The sequence below is a fragment of the Lineus longissimus genome, chromosome 2, assembly GCF_910592395.1.
Source record: "Lineus longissimus chromosome 2, tnLinLong1.2, whole genome shotgun sequence".
Classification (NCBI taxonomy): domain Eukaryota; kingdom Metazoa; phylum Nemertea; class Pilidiophora; order Heteronemertea; family Lineidae; genus Lineus; species Lineus longissimus.
In genome coordinates, this window is record NC_088309.1 from 371,219 (window position 1) to 390,145 (window position 18,927).

Genomic DNA, 18,927 nt, shown 5'->3' on the forward strand with positions numbered 1-18,927 from the left:
AAATTTCGGAAATATTGGCTGCTCCCTTTTGACCTCCTTCTTTGACAAGATGGCCGATTTGTGGATGGATTCTGTGGAAAATAGGGTTGACGCCCTTGAAAAACAAGTATTTGGAGATGCTGATAAAGATTCTCACTTTCCCAGGGTAATTTTCAGAAACTATATCCTGTTGCGATAATCTTGAAACATTCAAAAACCCCATTATATCACCCAACATGACTCAATTTCTGATCAGCACAGAGACGTAGTGCATTTCCCTGTACATTTTTTACAAATAAGTTTTAAGACACTGACATCAGTGTCTGAAGTCGGAGGTCAGTCTGGGCCGGGCTTACAGTACCAGGGCCAAAACAAACCTAAAAATAGGCACAATGAATAAAAGCACACATGGTACGTTGCACGTGCACAGTCTTATTTTGCTGCTGGTTTGTTTTGGCTTTAGGTTTAGTTTAACTGGTAGATAGATAGATGACTTCCTCCACGTCTTATGACCAGTCAAGCGTTTAACCTGAACAAAGGGAACTCTTACTCAGTCACAAGAGTGGCTTATGTCATTCATTGTCCAATGTAAGCCCTCTCTTGTAATGAATGTTAATGAGGTAAACACTTTATAGCACTGTAGTGTAGCAGAATGGCACTATCCCTTTCTGTCATTTTGACTTGTCCTTGACCTGGTCCTTGCCTACTCTGATCATGTTGACAAGTTATGGTATGAGCAAGCCAATGTTGCAGTTAATTTCTTGTTAACTGTTTTGAGTCAATTGAGTTGATTTTATTTGAGCTTTGTACTTACTCGTAGTTTAAGTTATTTGTTCCCTCTCGCCCCCTCAGGCTCATGCATTCCCTCCAGCTTCTTGTCTTGAACCTTTTGTTGCACAAGTGTTAATAGAGAGTTAGGACATGTGAATCGGAGGAAAATGTTTAAGTTTTCAAAACAAGTGTGAAGAGAAATATTCATTATGTGTGCCAGCTTACTCTGTAGATTCACTGTGCATTGCTCACCAAAGGTTGAATTATGACACATAATGTACTAATAGTTTTAGGTAGTTTCTCACAATTTGAAAACCCACCTAAAATACCAGCTAACAGCCAGTATTTTTTGTTCAATATCAAAAAATCTTTTTGATGGAATGACCACGGGGTCAAATTATATGAATTTTTTAATCCGGTGGACCTTATAGTGCTAAAGATACATGAAAGCGACTAAACTGTACATCAAGTCAATTTGCATGCTTATCTGTCTTATATTGTCCTCTACAAATTCAGTTTTGTTTGCAATTTCAGCATGAGCCAGTAAGTCCAACATTTTAACTCGAACATCACTGAAACTGCACTTTATTTGAGCTTGGCAATGTTGGTCAGATTGTTGAATCTTTTGTAAAGCCATGCTGACTTTCTCCCTCACCAGTTTATCAAAACCAACAAAAATGTGTCGTGTGTGAACTGTGTCTGCATTACATGACCTGTTATTATAACAACTGACCGTCATTACCTCACTTCATTGATTTTTTGTGCTGGTAATTTCCCTTTAGTCTGCTTCACTAACTTACCAACATGTTTTCTTTTAACCCTTTGCGGTAGATGCTTGCATGTTTTTCACATTCAGTTTCTTTACATTACTAATATTCATCCTGGTTGTTGACCAGCACATAGCATTCCTTTTTCATTGGTTTGTGTATTTTGAAAGGCAGCAAAGCTTGGGGCTAGTTCCAGTTTCATACCATTTGGGTTGGTTTTTGCTCAAAGCACTTGCCGAATTTTACTTCATGTTTTACGTGACAGCGCATGTGACAACCAAGGCCATGTCAATCTAGCAGCTTTGTCTGTACATGTATATCTATAGGATCGAGAGTTTAGGATTGACGTTCACTGCCGGAAAAGTCAGCATGTGATTGGCTTCTAATCAGATGTCTTGTTGTCTAATATTCCTTGTAACAAACATCATGTTAGAAATTAGCACTTTTGTGCCTCTGATAATAAAGATAGTAAAACTGAGCATTGACGTCCTGTGGTGCCAGTGCGCTATGATTCCTACAAGACTCGAATCTAGAAACAAACAAAATTCCAAATTTTGAAGCTGTTTCCTCAGACCTAGTGTCAACTGACTTGCCACAAAAATGGTTCCCATGTAAATAGCTCTGTTTGTGAGAACTACTCCTTTCTCATAAATCACGTCTCATGTTTTCCAGTGCGTCGACAGCATGGCTGCCGTGGATAACAAGATGATGACCGGGGTGCAGGGTCGCGGTAAATTTCTGGTTGTCTTACAGAGATGTAAGTACTGCTACATGTATTCATTTGCTTGGACAAGCTGAAGACTCTTGAAATGCTATTGCCTTTGGTCGATGAACCAGCACTTTGTAAGACACAATTGACTCTATAGAAACCATGGGACGCTTCTACATAGCACATCCAGTGGCCTGTTGGCTAATTGTGATGTATTTTTTTCTTGTAGTGAATGAAGTTGAAAGGTACATGGATCCAACATACACAGATCGGCTAACTCTGACTGACCAGGCCAAGGCAGATATCCTCGTCGCCCGTAAGTATATATCGAAATCCATAACTCGCGTAATCACGACGCTACCTTCATTCTTTCTCGAGTGTCTTCATTTACCCCAAACTCAGTCTTACAGGTGACAGATCATTAAACATTTGCCTTATTGCATGAGCAACGAAAGAATAAATCCTACACTTGGTGTCTTACTCGAGGATCATGGGTAAATATTCGAAGGACCTGTAACCCCTCCATATCAGTCACCAGTTTCTTTTTGAGATGGTGTCTAGTCTTTGGTTCAAGTGCACAAATATAATCATCAAAGTTATGATTCTTTCAGAGGAGGATTGGATTAAGAAGATGATAACTGATTTGGACAAAATGGAGCAACTCCACGATATCATGGACAGTGAACATCTGAAAGGTAAGGACAAACAAAATTCATTTGAGTTGTTGATGTCTTACGATATGTGAAAAACATTGCTACAATTGAGACGTGATAAAGAGAGATGCCTTGCCTGATTTGGCTGTCCTGTGTCAACGCTTTGTGAAGCCAAGCTTCTGTATGGTGTGATATCATAAAATAGCTCACTTATTTCTAAGAAGTAATATTTGGTCCTTGCAGCACGTTGACCATTGTTTGTTGGTCTTTAATTCCGACTCGTCCTTTCAATCCGTTTCAGTGGTGCCATCGTTGAATGCTAAATTCCAGGAACTGTCAAAGAGGCATGTGACACAGCAGGTGAGCTTTCTTTTTGAAGCGTCATTGCAAGATACAGCGCCATTCAGAAAGTGACCCATGAAGTTGAACAAAGTCTCTTGATGGGATCATTTGTCTCCTAATAAGTGCTTTTGGTGGTCTTATTTATGATGGGATGAGTGTGTTCAGGGGTAAATGCTATGACTTCCATTACAGTCTCCCTATTATGATATCCCTGATTGTTTTGTTTTTCCAGGATGAGGTGGCAGAATTTTCAGAGGAGGTCAGCAATCTCCTCTCACAGTACAACAACCTCATTGCAACATTATCCAAACAGTTTGTCCTCTGGGATGAGACACTGACAGCGCATGAAAAGGCTGTGCTTCCCAAAGGCAAGCCCTACTGATCATGGACATTACCTAAGGATCATGATACCAAAGACATTCACACTGCCATGAAGAGGGCGTTCCTCTTTGGATATAACGGTGGGGGTCAAATCATGTGTCGGGTGTCTTTATTGAGGCACTCTCACCTGTGCTTCTTAGTCTGTTTTACTTACATTCATGTTGGTGGATAAAACACAGAATTTTTCGGCAAAACTATGTAATCATTCTGTCAGGGCGTCACTCCCTGCTCCCTTCATGCTATTGTCTCGTGCAATAGTTTGACAGCTCTCAGAATCTATATTGTGGAAAGAAGTGTCACAACAGTACATGTAGATACATGTAGCATGAGCTTTTAGTTGTTCTTGGTGAAGGGATGTAGAGAAATACTGGCTGTCTCTGTTACCAGGTTTAGGATGTGATGTGCTGACATTATTCATGTCAGATTCATTTGTAAATGCTGCTCCGTACTTAAGGTGGTGCCGTTGTATTGATGGCTGTTTGATGAAATAGGGTTTCGAAAGAACAGTTTAAAGACGCCGCAAACTTAATCAGAAAATGACTGCAAACAGTGCAATCTGTTTCGTTTCAACATGGAAAAGTTGGCATGAGGACATTTGGTTTCCAACTCCCCTGTTGAAATTAAATGACACATTGACAGTGAAGTGAAGGACTGTAAATTCTGTATATAACGCAATGACCTGCTATAAATGTATGTATATTGTTGTAATATTTATGAGGTTGGGAATAAAAGAGAATACAATATTCATATATATCTTCTGTCCATTTCTTTGTATTAAGAACATGGTGATTTCATGGAGCTACGGTGGTGTAGTGGCTTGGGTCTGACTTGTGGTCGGTCCTCACTGTCGGCGTGTGACTGGCCTAGATTGCATTGTCTTTGATCGCAGCGAATGATGCTGTTTCTCAGAATGGCTTCTCCACCTGTGAGCGTGACACTTAGGGTGTCCCTTGATTCTTTCAATTCATCCCGTTGGCAACACAAAAGGATTCTAAAATGTCGGGCAAGACCAGAGCAGCCAGAGGGGCCTGCTCGATCAAAAGAGTGATTGTGACAAAAACCAAACCATTCCATGTTTCGAAACTAGATATTTCTCTGAAAGAGAATGCTATGACCCTTTGTGACATTTGATCAGTTAAATAATCCTCAAAAGCCCCTACTATGTTTTGTCGTCTGCTAAATACATATCGGCGGCTTAACTGTTGAAATAGTTTTCGCATCCGCTAGCTCTGCATGCTAGGATTTTAGTTTAAAAATTTTTCAAAAGAGTGCAGCACTTTTCTGTTTCAACCTCGTCCATAAAGTTGCTGGTGACGAGGCTGGAATGAATATGTTGTTTCACTCCTGAAGAAACAAATATAAATACATACTACTGAAAAATTTTGATAAAATGAAACATTGATAAAGTACTTAGATTTATTGAAAATTATTTTTATTTTATCAAAAATCTTTACGGAGTTGGAGACTTCCTTGCTTCGTAATTGGTCAATATTACGAGCGCCATTTTGAATATTAAACAGCTAGTGCAAATTGCACAAATGCATTGAAATGCACACGAAATGTACACAATTAAATAATACAAATGAAAACATAGCAAAAAACATCATAATTATGCATTGAATACGCTTGCAAATGTCAGGAAACAACACAGAGAGTATCCAGTGGCTATCTGTCACAGAGGATACCCTGTTCCTGCATGATGGATTGATAAGAGTGACTGATCTTGTGGAGTTGCCTCATGATGTGAACTCCACTCATGACAGTGAGAATGAAGTGGTGACCTTTGACTCCAAAAGTCCAGCTGAGCTTGCTGCCAAGTTGATTTCTGTTTGTGGCACCCACAACAATGCGTACTCCCGTTTGCTGGAATATCGGCTCAATGCATTACGAGGTTACTGGAGCGCTCACCAGCGTCTTGCATTGGATGAGCAGACGGAAAGAGAGACGTCAACACACGAAGAAACAATTGCGGTTCTCAAAAAACAAGGCTTGTGGAAAGAGGCTGAGCAAGCTGCATTTTCGACGAGGGTCGGATTACTGCTTGTTTTGCCGCTATTGCGATCGCAAAGCAAATTTGATCCTAGTTTGTGTGGCATAACAGCTGAACTGTTACTCAGTTGTCTGAGAGATTGCCCGCCGTTGAGTCTTTCGAAGGAACCAAATGACTGTTTGAATGGGCTGGAGAACTTGCTGTGTTCGTGGCTGGAAGATGGCACCAACACTGCTGTAGCTCCAAGCAAGCCAAGTTCTGTTCAGAAAGAAAACACTGCCTTGGCTCTGATTGCCTTGGCCTGTGCAAGGTTAGCTATGGTTTGAGTTCCGGTACAATATTTTGCCTTGGCTGACAACATATAAGTGCAACCACAATACACGTACAATTACAATGGAAGAAAAGTGATCAAGATCAATGCAATTGAATTTCAAGTTCAGTTCTGCTTGAACTTGGTAAACAGTGGTGTCACATGCACAATGTTGTACATATCGCTACAATTCTAACTGGGATTAGTTGTAACTACAATAGGCATCTGTAATTGGCCAATAAAGCCCTCATTTAAAGAACTCGATCAAGCCAAACAATTATGAACTCGATTAATCATAGTTTGGAAGTGGATTAAAGATCTCGCTCAATATGCCAAGGTCGAAAGAGCAATGAAGACTTCCTTTAGGAAACATTAAGACAAAATGTATTCAAAACTGAGACTACTTTACAAAGTAACAATACAAAACAAGTCAAGATTCATTTTCATTTATAAAATATTTGGTCTTTGATTGAATTGCATTTGTTTCAGGGGCCATCTTGAAACGTTCATCCACACTGTGCACTTGCTACAGAACCAGAAGTCACTGGGAAGCTTACCCATTGCTGATATCTTGGCCAAACTGGTGGAGATGGATGGGGGACAGGGGCAGACATGCGCCCTCATGGGCAGTAAACACATCAACAGTTGGGGGGTAGATGACTTGCTGTCTGCCCAAGGAGACAAGAATGGCACAGCTGATAAGGATAAGACAGCCGATGAGATTGGCAGGTCATGCAGTACTGATGGGAAGTTTCTTTACACAACCAATAATAATGGACGCGGCGTCGCGAAGATTGGCACCGGTCTTCATGGCACATTGAGGTAGGACTGTCCGTCTCCTCCGCTTACCTTATTATTTGTTGTTCAAACATGTCATTCGGAGGGCAATCAGATGGAGCTGAGCAGTTCACTACTACCATTTGAAATTGGATTTGCAACCAACTGGAGTCCAGCCACTTGAGAAAAGAATCCCTTTCACAAAAATCATTTTATTTCATTGTGTCGTTTAGTAAGGACATACCTTCATTTGTACATAAGTTAAAGTAGTCCATACATCGTAGCTCTGATCCTTTTCTGCATTGTGTCATTTCTAAATTTCTAACTGATTTGTCTTCTAGGGGTTATGTTTATATGAAGAATACAGAAATTGGTCCAGGCCGTGTCACGATAGGGAATGGTCTCATCTTCTACCGACCAGCTTGCCTTGATAGAGAGCAAGAGAGTAGGATGTTTGTACAGTTGCTTGATCCGTACACTCTCACTGTAAGTCAGTGATTGTGACAGGACCTTCATAGTCAGGCTACAGCCTCAATTTCTGTATAGTGTGGTCGGAGCCATTTAAAGCAGTTGAGTTTAAGGCTTGAGTTCTTACCATGAGGAAGCTAAGAGAGAGAGTTGCTGACTTCAAAGATGTTTTTCATGTTACAAAAGTCATACTTCTGAGAGTGGTGCTCTTACCTGTGGTTACATATGATCTTACTTCCATGTTTTCACAGCCTACGAAAGACCTGTGTTGCCCTGCGGAGTATGTAATGGACACACCATTCACGACCATCTCGCTGTGTAGTGATGGCATGTACTTCTACTGGGTGTGGATGCCAGGAGTCATCACTGATCGCATGGTCAAGAGTCCACCAGTTTTCTTGGATGTTTTCCGAATTGAGGTGAGGGAGGCTGTCATACTTCCATCAGCGGAGACTTCTTACTTGTGTCGGAAGTCGGCAAGAACTGATCCAGAGCTTTTAGCAAATGGTCATGAGAGTACTGTTAGGGACAATTTCTCTGCCCCAAACATTGCATTAGGCTCTCAGACTCTCACTCTCGGACCTCGCTGAGATAAATCCCTTTGAGAAATCATCTCCAGTGCTGAGTTCATTTCCAACTGGATTCGTGTTCTAATTCCAGGTTGATGAGCTGGTTGTGACACCAATGCGTCCTCGAGTTCTCCTCCTGAAGAAGGAGGACGGGTCAACGAAGGCAATCAACGAGAGTCTCCTCTCTCGTTTACGTCCGTACCGGGCCTCGCCCACGACAGCGACCCTGGTTGCATTGCCGGGAGAAGCTGCCCCTGGAAGAAAGGAAGAGGGCAATGGCAAGAATGGTGAGTCTCCCTGAGTATCTCTAATCAATCCTTGGTGTTGCCAGCTGACTTTGATCAATGTAGCTTTCACAATCTATATCCATCTCAAAGTAACTTCATTGTGGTGGTTGTGCCCCTTCATTGAATCTATGCGTGGTCGTCTTTCAGCAAATACCAGCTGTGGTATCCCCCTGAAGCAGCTGTCGAGGACGCCCATGTTCTGTGATGGCAGCTCCATCGTTCTCCTCTCCTCGATCCCTGGAGCATCAACTGCTGCATCGTCGAGGTCGTTGTTTGGAAGTGGAAGCAGCCTATCGGGACTTCGCAGTAAGTCGAGATCATTCATCCTAACTAGACTTGAGGCCATGACGATGAATAGTCCTGTCAACCAGTTGAATGTTAGCTGTTTTGTTTATTTGGTAGAAATGTGCGGACCAGCTCTTTAATTCATTATCAAGCCTTAGCAGAGGGGTAAAATGTGCATCAGCTAACAATCAACATACAATTCAACCCAAAAATTGGGATTGGGACATTGTTATCTGCGGAATCATTTTACTTCAATATTCACCTGAAACTTGTTGTTGTTCAATTGCAGCTCTTGCGACCAACAACTGCTTCAGTGTTCAGACAGGGCAGTTCACCAACAGGGTGGACCTACTTGATGCTCCAAGTTGCTCTCTGGCGCGCGGTGCAGCGGTCACTACAGTTGGTAAGTCAGACAAGAGATACAACAAGTCGGCTCATCGTCTAGAGATAGACTGAGTCATGCAGAGTTCAGTACATACTGTGACTTTAAATGAGAATAGAGGGGGGCTTAAAAAAGATAGAAGGCCCATGGTACTTGGGTGGAGGTCACAGGCCTACCTTCAGTGATTGAGTCCATTCATTAATTAGTGGATCTCAAGCAGGCTTTATTTTGCAGGGTGCATAGAACTGTTCACCCCAGCAATTATATGTGGTGTTATTTTTCAGGTATCTGTTACGATGTGTCGAACAACATGATCTGGAACATCAGTGGTGATTATGTGGACCAGTTCTACAGTCCGAGCCACCAAGCCAGGCACCATGTGCTGCAAAAGCTCGGCATTCATCCCCTGTCTAAGAAAGCTGTACCATCAGGTCAGTATTTAAAGCTGTTTATATGGAACAATGAACACTTGTGTAGTTGGCCCTAGATTTGTGGCAGGCATTCAGTTATTCTTGTGATGTTTTCCAGGTCACCACCTGGCCGTTAGTGAGGTCATCCAGCAGCTCCTGCAACACGTGGGAAGCATGTGCCTTCAGCAGCTCAACAACGACCTCTTCCACCTGCCAAAAGGTGGCAGTCTCCTGCAGCAGCAGCCAGTCAATTTGACGTTCATGGAGCATGTGTGTGATATCTTAGAGAGGGCGATTAGCTCTGAGAATGAGAGGATCACCAAGTGTGCTCTTCTTGTGCTTCAGGTAAGAGATGGAATCATTAAGGGAAGGTCTTCTAGTTTGAATGGTTCAATGGGTTTAAATCCCTTCCGAGCCATATAAATCATTCCATGATAACATTGGAAGGGTGAATGTGCTTTGCAGTCAAATATTGGGAGTAGATACCAAGAAATCTTGTCTGCCCTGGAATAGTCATAGCAGAACAACTTACCTATCACTGGATCCATGAGAATAGTCAGTGATTTCGCTTAAATGTGATTATTTTTCTGTTGCAGTTGATCTTCAAAGTGAATATATTCAAGAGAGAGCGACTAGAAGAGGTGCGACTGCTTGAAAGGACCAGGTAAACTAGGATCTTAGCTTTTGTTTAGCAAGAGTCATGGTGGCTGTTGAAACCCTTTGGGGTCGAATGTCCCAACTTCATCATAGCGCTGAGTGCCTCAGTTGCCAATCAATCATGAATCGTTTTGCTCTTCAATATTCTTCAATTGACTCATTCAGAATCATAACTGTCATCTTCCTGTGTCATTTCAGTGATATTTTGTGGACTATTTTAGAAAGGACGGCAAATTCTCGGGAATTGATCGACTTAGCAATTCAAGATGAAGTATGTCATGTGATTAGTAATGGTTTTTACTCACTCTACCCGAGCACAGATGATCAAAACAATCTCTTACATAAGTTATTAATGGATGGAGACAAGAGTGGTGGGCTTGAGCACTTACGTGACATGTTGTTTGTTGATCTGGCTGAGCAGCTCAGGAACAGTAGCGCTGCTAGTGGCAACAAGAAGATCTTAAGGTAAGTCATAGGACCAATCAGCTCAACTTGCACTGTGTCTTGTTGGACAGCTCAGGGCTCACAAGGACATTATTAGTTCACGACATCTGGCGATATCTAATGTAAAAGATTACAACATGTGCAATATTCTCACAGATTTTGAAAATCTTTGAAATCCATTGAAGCTTCAGTTACTAGACATACTGCTCTATTTCAGGGTGAATGATAAGTTGGTTCATTACATTTTGAAGATCACAGTGCGAGAGTCATGTATGCTGCTGAGGGAGTGTCAGACGGCAGAAACGGCTCAGCTGGAGAAGCTACTAGCATCAGTGCCGGTAAGTTTCAATTCTTGCCAACCAGATTAATTGAAAGGAAATCAAATAGGGTAATCCTTTACTAATATGTTTACTTCAACTCTAAAAAGGGGTCACAACTTAGCTAAGTATAATTACTACAACAGATGTTCCAAATAACAAGTTTGTGGAAGCATCTGTTTCAAGTAGAGGACACATGAATTGTCTCAAAAGTTTTTCCCAAGTCGGTTGCTATACCTTCATTGTCATCTAACAAGAATGTTGTGTGTTTCAGCTTGCGTCACCATGTCTGCGCTATCTGATGGCACTACAATCACACCTGCTACGAGAAGCTGTGCTATTCCATGACAAGTCAGAGAGTGTTCACAGCGGGAAGGAGAAGCTGCAGGACCTCCAGGCGCAGATCTTAGCATTCTCATCAAGAGTGTTTGCTGCCGCATTTGAGGCAAGTTCAGAATTGTTCACCTTATCATATTTTACACCTGTGGCATTTAGAGAAGTGGCATGGATGAGTCGTTCAGAGGTTGGAATCAGGATCCAAACTTCTGGGGTTCGATACCCCACTAGGACAAACTTGTAACCTGAGAATTTCACTTGGCTTTGATTGCCAGGTTTTTAATGAGACACTCGACTGAGATTCCCTTGTACCTTGTACTAAAGATGGCATCACAAGCCTGTAAACCTGAATTGGCGCCAAACTGTAGAGGCCCTGTGAGCAAAGACGATCGCCTGTGTACATTTACATGTGCACCTCCAGTGCAGTGCATTGAATAATCAGTCAGTACACAGGGATGCATTGTGACCAGGTGTAATTGGTGTTAGTGAGGATCATAACCCAGTATAGGATAAGATATTGAGGCGTCTGCTTACTGTTTACATTTGTTTTGTTTTGGCAGGTGTCAGAAGTCTTACTTGAGACGTGTAACGGTATCATCAACAGTAGTTTAGACGACCTCGAGTTCCGCCTCCAAGGTTTAGAGCGCATCACCAAGGCAACGATCATGGGCCACCTATTGCCTGTCCTGCTCACTGCTCTCACTCATCCCAACCTTCATTGCCTATCGATGGCAGACGTTCTTATGCCTCAGCTGGTTCAGCTTGTACTCAGCACCAGCCAGGTAGGTTGACATTCACTGCACGATCCTTGAAATCTTGATCTGAAATCTAAAAAAAAGGAAGATTATATCTCAGTCATACCACTTGAGGACAAAGAGCATCACATTTAGCACTGAATTGATCAGGTAATTGCCTGAACATAGATTTGATGCCAGATCTCAACCTGGTTATCTTCATCATGTTTCCTATCTACATGAATTGATGGCATTTTTCTTGCTACCTTGTAGTAGTTTTAACCTGACTTTCTCTCCTCCAGGCAGCATTGTTGCTGAAGAGTCAGGTGCTGGCGATTCGCCAAGATGATCTCATAATGGATGAGGATGTCGACATCTCTGAACTCATCGGAGAAACGCTCAACTTAGATCGGCTTGAAGTCGATGCAGAGGAGGGTTTCTTGGCCGGGTTGAAGATTCCTGCACCCTGGGCAACAGGCAAGACGGTCGAGTCCATCCATCCTGTCCGTGATAACTATAAATACAAGGAAACGGTACACATTCCTGGAGCAAGATGTCTCTATTTACGCTTTGACATGAGGAGCGCGACGCAGTATGACTATGACAAGGTAAAGTCTGATAAACTACACATGCTGTGTTATAATTGGTTTGATTATGGAGTTCTTGATGTGAATATACAACCATTTGCCAACTTAATATAATCAGGAATACAAATCCTAAATTACGGCCAATCTGGACAGCCCTCTAAAATTGAGTCTCATTCTTGCAAAGCAATCCTCACTTCATTCACCAGCAAATTATCTCCTCGAGCTCACTGAGTATTCATCTAATGTTTCAGGTTGTGGTGTATGCAGGGGCCAATACCAGTTCCCGCAAAGTAGCCGAGTATGGAGGTAACACATTTGGGTATGGTAGCCGGAGTGTGCTGGGGGCCGGCTGGCCGAAGGACCTCGTCAAGGTAGAGGGCGACACTGTCACATTCTCCTTTGAAATGAGGAGTGGACGTGAACACAACACTCCTGACAAAGCCTTGTGGGGCTTCTTGGTCACAGTCAGAGCTCAGGTAGGTTTGGTGAGGGTTTGAACCAAAACAAGCAAACTTTGGGGGATTAGGGCAAGTGTGAGTCAATTGTTGATTTGATAAACCAGACTGGTTATGCAGAAGAAGCAGACCAGTGCAGGGTCCCTGACTGACTGCATAGGTTTGGTTGATGAGTAGAACGGCTGAGAATGATGTGCATATCAAGGCAACAGTGTAACCTATATCTGACCGAGTGTCTTTTGAAGGAAATAACTTGTGTTTCAGGAATCTGTTGAGGAGGTATCGAATGGCCTGCCATTCCTTGCTGACCTGGCGCTGGGTCTGTGTGTCTTGGCGTGCACCATGTTACATCTCCTCTACCATGGACCAGAGAAGACAAAGGAGGAGTCTGTCTGCAGCCACCTGTTGAAGTCGAAACTTCTACAGAGGTCAGTATGAACTGAAGACATTCAGGTGTGCAATATGTCCCCGCTAGAGGAAACTTGAAACTTTGCTCAAACTCCAAATATTGGAAGAAACATTCAGTCATCATGGAAAGGCAGAAAGATCAATGGATTTAATGATATGCAGACACCATGCCAGACCAAATTAGATAACAACAAAGTGAGGGTGACTGGGCTGCTATGATCCAAATTCCAGCTTTGCCTTTCCACAAGTATATCTAACAACACATTTTCTTCCTGCAGATGTGTTTGGCAATCGGAGGCGATGTTCATTCAGAGTCATAGTCCCGCTACCATCCCTATTGAAGAGGATTCTGAGCTAAAGATGCCCTCGAGCCCATCAAAGCTGCCGCGGATCAAACTGCCCACAGAGAAGCTGAGGAAGCTGCGAATGATGTCGTATCGAGTGGCACCGCAGATCAGGCCCAGTATAAGGTAAGCAATCATTCCACTATTAGTTTAAAGTTCTGACTCAGTGGCTGGACAGCATGTTTCTGTTGGAAGGAGGATCGAGTGGCACTGCAGATCAGGCCCAGTATAAGGTAAGCAATCATTCCACTATTAGTTTAAAGTTCTGACTCAGTGGCTGGACAGCATGTTTCTGTTGGAAGGAGGATCGAGTGGCACCGCAGATCAGGCCCAGTATAAGGTAAGCAATCATTCCACTGTTAGTTTAAAGTTCTGACTGGACAGCATGTTTCTGTTAGAAGGAGGATCGAGTCACGGCAGAGAAGTCTGCAAGAGATCATTAAATTGTACACAATCGGAAAGATCCATGGTGTCATGGTTCATTATGAATTCATCAGTCTTTGAGTTATCATCTGGCCCTTCTGTAAGGTCAGTTATCTCCCCGATACACTTGTAAAGTATCAACACCTTGTGTTCAACCTACTTTCATTTAGCCATTTATTCATCAGTTACCACTGTATGCCTTAGAGGGGGCAGAATGGTACTGTTTAGACAAGAAGTCTCTCCCACAGGCCCAGGAATATTGGATAGAACGGCACTGTACTGGGTCCCAATAATAAATATTGCCTCAAGGACATATGATATTGTTTTGGGACTTATGTAAGATTAGTTTTCTCCGCCAAACCCAAAACTGAAGGATCAACAACCTGTGTTTAGTCACTTTGTGAGTTACCACTGTATGCCTTAGAGGGGGCAGAATGGTACTGTTTAGACAAGAAGCCTCTCCCACAGCCCCAGGAGTATTGGATAGAACGGCACTGTACTGGGTCCCAGTAATAAATATTGCCTCAAGGACATATGATATTGTTCTGGGACTTATGTAAGATTAGTTTTCTCCGCCAAACCCAAAACTGAAGGATCAACAACCTGTGTTTAGTTACTTTGTGAGTTACCACTGTATGCCTTAGAGGGGGCAGAATGGTACTGTTTAGACAAGAAGCCTCTCCCACAGCCCCAGGAATATTGGATAGAACGGCACTGTACTGGGTCCCAGTAATAAATATTGCCTCAAGGACATATGATATTGTTCTGGGACTTATGTAAGATTAGTTTTCTCCGCCAAACCCAAAACTGAATTGGATTAACACCTTGTGTTTATTGGCTTAACATATGCAAACACTTCCTAATGAACCCCCTACAAGAGACAAGTGGCTCTTTGTCTCCCCGACTTTGACACCCTCCTGCGAACATATCAATAGATCAGCCAGCGGTCCTTGGTGTCGCCGCGTGGGTTGACTATGCCCATTGAACTTGTTTGCATATGCCAGGAACCCACTATCTGACATCCATAACAGTAATATTCCCTATTCAACCTGTTACAGTCGGGTGCTACACCACAGTCGGGATAGTGGGGCCAAATATATTTAAAACTTACATTATCCGTTTTAAACATAGGTTGATATTCTTTTAATTTATAACATCATTTAAATGTAACCCATATTGCACCAATGATTAACTCTATTTAAGAGATATTTTGACTTGCTGAACCAGAACATTCAACCCTGACCATCGGGTGAAGAAGGTGGCCGTTATTATAATCATGCTGTACTTGTCGAGGTTCACTAGTTTGTCAAAAATGTCACCAAGACTGAAAAGAAATTGTCGTCTAGCGCAAGTTGAGAGCAGGACTGAAAATAAGCTTCGTTCAAGTTTTCGAAGTGTCATATTCCATGGGGTATGTGTCCCATGCTCATGTTTCTGTTTGAAGGAGGATCGAGTCACGACAGAGTAGTCTGCAAGAGATCATTAAATTGTACACAATCGGAAAGATCCATGGTGTCATGGTTCATTATGAATTCATCAGTCTTTGAGTTATCATCTGGCCCTTCTGTAAGGTCAGTTATCTCCCCGATACACTTGTAAAGTATCAACACCTTGTGTTCAACCTACTTTCATTTAGCCATTTATTCATCAGTTACCACTGTATGCCTTAGAGGGGGCAGAATGGTACTGTTTAAACAAGAAGCCTCTCCCACAGCCCCAGGAATATTGGATAGAACGGCACTGTACTGGGTCCCAATAATAAATATTGCCTCAAGGACATATGATATTGTTTTGGGACTTATGTAAGATTAGTTTTCTCCGCCAAACCCAAAACTGAAGGATCAACAACCTGTGTTTAGTCACTTTGTGAGTTACCACTGTATGCCTTAGAGGGGGCAGAATGGTACTGTTTAGACAAGAAGCCTCTCCCACAGCCCCAGGAATATTGGATAGAACGGCACTGTACTGGGTCCCAATAATAAATATTGCCATAAAGACATATGATATTGTTTTGGGACTTATGTAAGATTAGTTTTCTCCGCCAAACCCAAAACTGAATTGGATTAACACCTTGTGTTTATTGGCTTAACATATGCAAACACTTCCTAATGAACCCCCTACAAGAGACAAGTGGCTCTTTGTCTCCCCGACTTTGACACCCTCCTGCGAACATATCAATAGATCAGCCAGCGGTCCTTGGTGTCGCCGCGTGGGTTGACTATGCCCATTGAACTTGTTTGCATATGCCAGGAACCCACTATCTGACATCCATAACAGTAATATTCCCTATTCAACCTGTTACAGTCGGGTGCTACACCACAGTCGGGATAGTGGGGCCAAATATATTTAAAACTTACATTATCCGTTTTAAACATAGGTTGATATTCTTTTAATTTTATAACATCATTTAAATGTAACCCATATTGCACCAATGATTAACTCTATTTAAGAGATATTTTGACTTGCTGAACCAGAACATTCAACCCTGACCATCGGGTGAAGAAGGTTGGCATTGTTTCCAGATGAGGCTTCACGACAACTCCTCAGCATGAATGAATAGTGCTGAGAGATGGCTCACACCATAACTGTTCAATCCTCAAAGATCATTCATATTTTAGGGAAGTGATTCTGCCTGACGACCTGGAAGAATCCATCATCTCAGCGACGATCAAGCATCTCATGCTGTCAGACTCGCTGCACCAGCTGACTAACATCGAGGAGCACCAGACTGATGAGTACTGGCTCTTGTCGAATATCATGTCAGATGTCTATCGCAGGATAGATGCCCTAATCAGACAACTACAGGTAGGACATTGAGGACAGGTATCTGCCTGAAATACGTTGGGGAAGTTGACAACGTCTTGCCTGTGGTGGTTAAGGATAGATCCGATATCAACCCATTCATGTTTTGTCTGAGAAATTCTATGATATCAGTTGCTGACCTAGGATTGGCACAGTACCCAAATTGGTGCCCAATCAAAGTAGCATACAACAAACTCCCAAAGATCAAATGCAGGATAAAAGCAAGTAGTGTGTCATTCAGTTCAATGCTTGAAACTGTTTGAGATGTTTCAGAAATGAGAAAGATCTCCATTAAAACTAATGCACATTTGCCATTTGTAGACGATAGCAGAGATCGAGCAGCGCTGGAAGGTTGAGCTGGATGAAATACAGCAGGGAATGGTGGACATCAAGGATGCCTTCTTTATGGACTATCATCTCAATGAGGTATGCTCGACTCTGAACCAGAGTCAAGTCAGAGACATTCATTGTTAGCTTGAAACACGGTCAGGTGTAATGAAGGAGACATCCAGAGTAAACTGGTGTGACAAGATAATGTCCATCTCTGCTTCATGATCAAGCCTGAGCCAAGTTCATGATGAAGGATCAAGCCTGAGCCAAGTTCATGATGAAGGATCAAGCCTGAGCCAAGTTCATGATGAAGGATCAAGCCTGAGCCAAGTTCATGATGAAGGATCAAGCCTGAGCCAAGTTCATGATGAAGGATCAAGCCTGAGCCAAGTTCATGATGAAGGATCAAGCCTGAACCAAGTTGAACTTTCTATTATCATTTGAAGTCTATTGTTTTCAGAACAAGAGTAAAGAGCTGACCATGTTGTGCTTCTTGAAAGATGTGGAAACAGACAATACAAATCCTGAAAACTCTGTCTCAGCCCTCAGGTAAGTTAGGCTCTCAATGTTCATGGTTTGGAAGGTTTGGCAGATAACTATGAAATGATAGTACATGTTTTCGAAAGTCATTCTTGAGATCTCTAAACCAGACAACATCTGCAACATTTTTAAGAAGATTTTGAGGAATTTTCAGAGTCAGTTTATACCGGGTATATCAATTTGAAGTATTACACAGATGTGATGTGTAGCCTTAAAGGGGTAACCCGCTAAAATGATGATGTCTTTCAAACGTTTTCAGGGAAAAGATGGAAACTGAACTCTCTCTCGATAAGAAGGAGGAGAAGTGTTTGCCTAAGACCAGGGCCCTGGTGTATGCCTTGAAAGAGAGACTTAACCTCTTACTACAGGTGAACATCGGGCCAGAGAGTGGCCAGACAGGGCTCCCGAGGAGCATGTCACACTACCCTGGTATGATGCAGAAGACTGTGCCCGGTGTGATGGCCAGGTCAGACACGGAGGTCCTCCATGCTAACATTGCGTACAGCAGGAGTATCTCGGTGCCAGCAGACATCAAGTCCGCAGCTCAGGACGATAGCATTGTGGATATCATGAAGTTACAGAGGTAGGTTCAGGATTTGTAAATGACTTGGTTATGTAAAGAAAGACGAATATTAGAATAATCTTAAATTTGGGCCAACAAATTTTTTTCAAACTTTTATCTCTAATGTATGGATCAAATATGCCTTACTGAATCTTCAGAAAAGTGACCAAAGAAAGTGAAAAGTAATCTTCAGACGAGTTATCTTCCTTACTGAAGTATTCTGCAATGAGAAGCTATGTCACAACACAGGATGATAAAACACAAGTCTTGCAAAATACTTTGAAGGCATTTTTGATTAATATCCAAAGCTGTAGTTGCCGCAGAAAACTCAAATAAACGTTGCTACTGTTTGGTTATATCAGCGGACACGATTCTCATCAATGACAAAGTCACTGTGGAAATGTTAGTCCAAATTTGGCGGGAAAATATTTTGCAAAACTTGTATTCAGAGTAGTCCAACCAAGCTTACAAACTCCTGTTATCACTGTCTTCCTCTTCTTAACACTTCTTGTCGAAGGTGGATGGATGAAATGCTGGGTTTAATCGACCAAAAGTTGGAAAAACTGCTCAAAATTAGAGAAATCCTTTGGGCTTCTCCCCCCCCCCCCCCCACACACTTTCATGTCCAGCATTACACTGGTTCTAAACCAGTCTGGGGCAGTTCAACAAAGGTCTTATGCAAGGGGACCCTGACTATTACTTGAGTGTATTGTCGTATGAGTCACATGATAAATCCTAACTGACAGCAGTCATGAACAATAGTGTCAAGGTATCCTGGACTGGATTGGAAGACAATAGGTTACCCATTCATTTTGATTGAGGATTAAGTGGCTTTATTCATTCAAGGATTCAAGTCATTTGATAACTCAATGATGGCCTTTCTTTAGAATTGATTGAAGTGATGATGA

The 18,927-nt window shown here is 42.3% G+C and overlaps 2 protein-coding genes across 2 annotated transcripts in view; both read left to right on the forward strand.

The window, feature by feature from the left end:
- Positions 1-26: 26 nt before the first annotated feature.
- LOC135483455 (dynactin subunit 3-like) lies at positions 27-4,349 on the forward strand. Its single transcript, XM_064764406.1, has 6 exons — positions 27-145; positions 2,190-2,274; positions 2,456-2,542; positions 2,838-2,921; positions 3,181-3,239; positions 3,454-4,349. The coding sequence occupies exons 1-6, from the start codon at positions 50-52 to the stop codon at positions 3,601-3,603; spliced, it is 561 nt and encodes a 186-aa protein (XP_064620476.1). The 5' UTR covers positions 27-49; the 3' UTR covers positions 3,604-4,349.
- Positions 4,350-5,163: 814 nt separating this feature from the next.
- The window catches only part of LOC135499984 (probable E3 ubiquitin-protein ligase HECTD4), a 30,362-nt gene continuing 16,598 nt past the window's right edge, over positions 5,164-18,927 (forward strand). The window contains exons 1-22 of the mRNA XM_064791077.1: positions 5,164-5,902; positions 6,392-6,724; positions 7,021-7,165; positions 7,399-7,566; positions 7,808-8,003; positions 8,151-8,309; positions 8,578-8,691; positions 8,955-9,101; positions 9,199-9,425; positions 9,677-9,744; positions 9,936-10,202; positions 10,399-10,519; positions 10,773-10,943; positions 11,395-11,616; positions 11,871-12,176; positions 12,407-12,631; positions 12,875-13,038; positions 13,297-13,488; positions 16,404-16,590; positions 16,909-17,013; positions 17,378-17,466; positions 17,717-18,040. Of these exons, the coding sequence (XP_064647147.1) occupies positions 5,235-5,902; positions 6,392-6,724; positions 7,021-7,165; positions 7,399-7,566; positions 7,808-8,003; positions 8,151-8,309; positions 8,578-8,691; positions 8,955-9,101; positions 9,199-9,425; positions 9,677-9,744; positions 9,936-10,202; positions 10,399-10,519; positions 10,773-10,943; positions 11,395-11,616; positions 11,871-12,176; positions 12,407-12,631; positions 12,875-13,038; positions 13,297-13,488; positions 16,404-16,590; positions 16,909-17,013; positions 17,378-17,466; positions 17,717-18,040 (4,598 nt within the window). The 5' untranslated portion in view covers positions 5,164-5,234. The remainder of the gene's footprint in view (positions 5,903-6,391; positions 6,725-7,020; positions 7,166-7,398; positions 7,567-7,807; positions 8,004-8,150; positions 8,310-8,577; positions 8,692-8,954; positions 9,102-9,198; positions 9,426-9,676; positions 9,745-9,935; positions 10,203-10,398; positions 10,520-10,772; positions 10,944-11,394; positions 11,617-11,870; positions 12,177-12,406; positions 12,632-12,874; positions 13,039-13,296; positions 13,489-16,403; positions 16,591-16,908; positions 17,014-17,377; positions 17,467-17,716; positions 18,041-18,927) is intronic.

Bases quoted from the DNA above. Each gene is read 5' to 3' on its own strand.
- LOC135483455 (XM_064764406.1), top strand. From the start codon at position 50: ATGGCCGATTTGTGGATGGATTCTGTGGAAAATAGGGTTGACGCCCTT. The intron at 2,543-2,837 runs GTAAGTATATAT...TGATTCTTTCAG, and splicing joins GGCAGATATCCTCGTCGCCC to AGGAGGATTGGATTAAGAAG. The intron at 3,240-3,453 runs GTGAGCTTTCTT...TTGTTTTTCCAG, and splicing joins AGAGGCATGTGACACAGCAG to GATGAGGTGGCAGAATTTTC.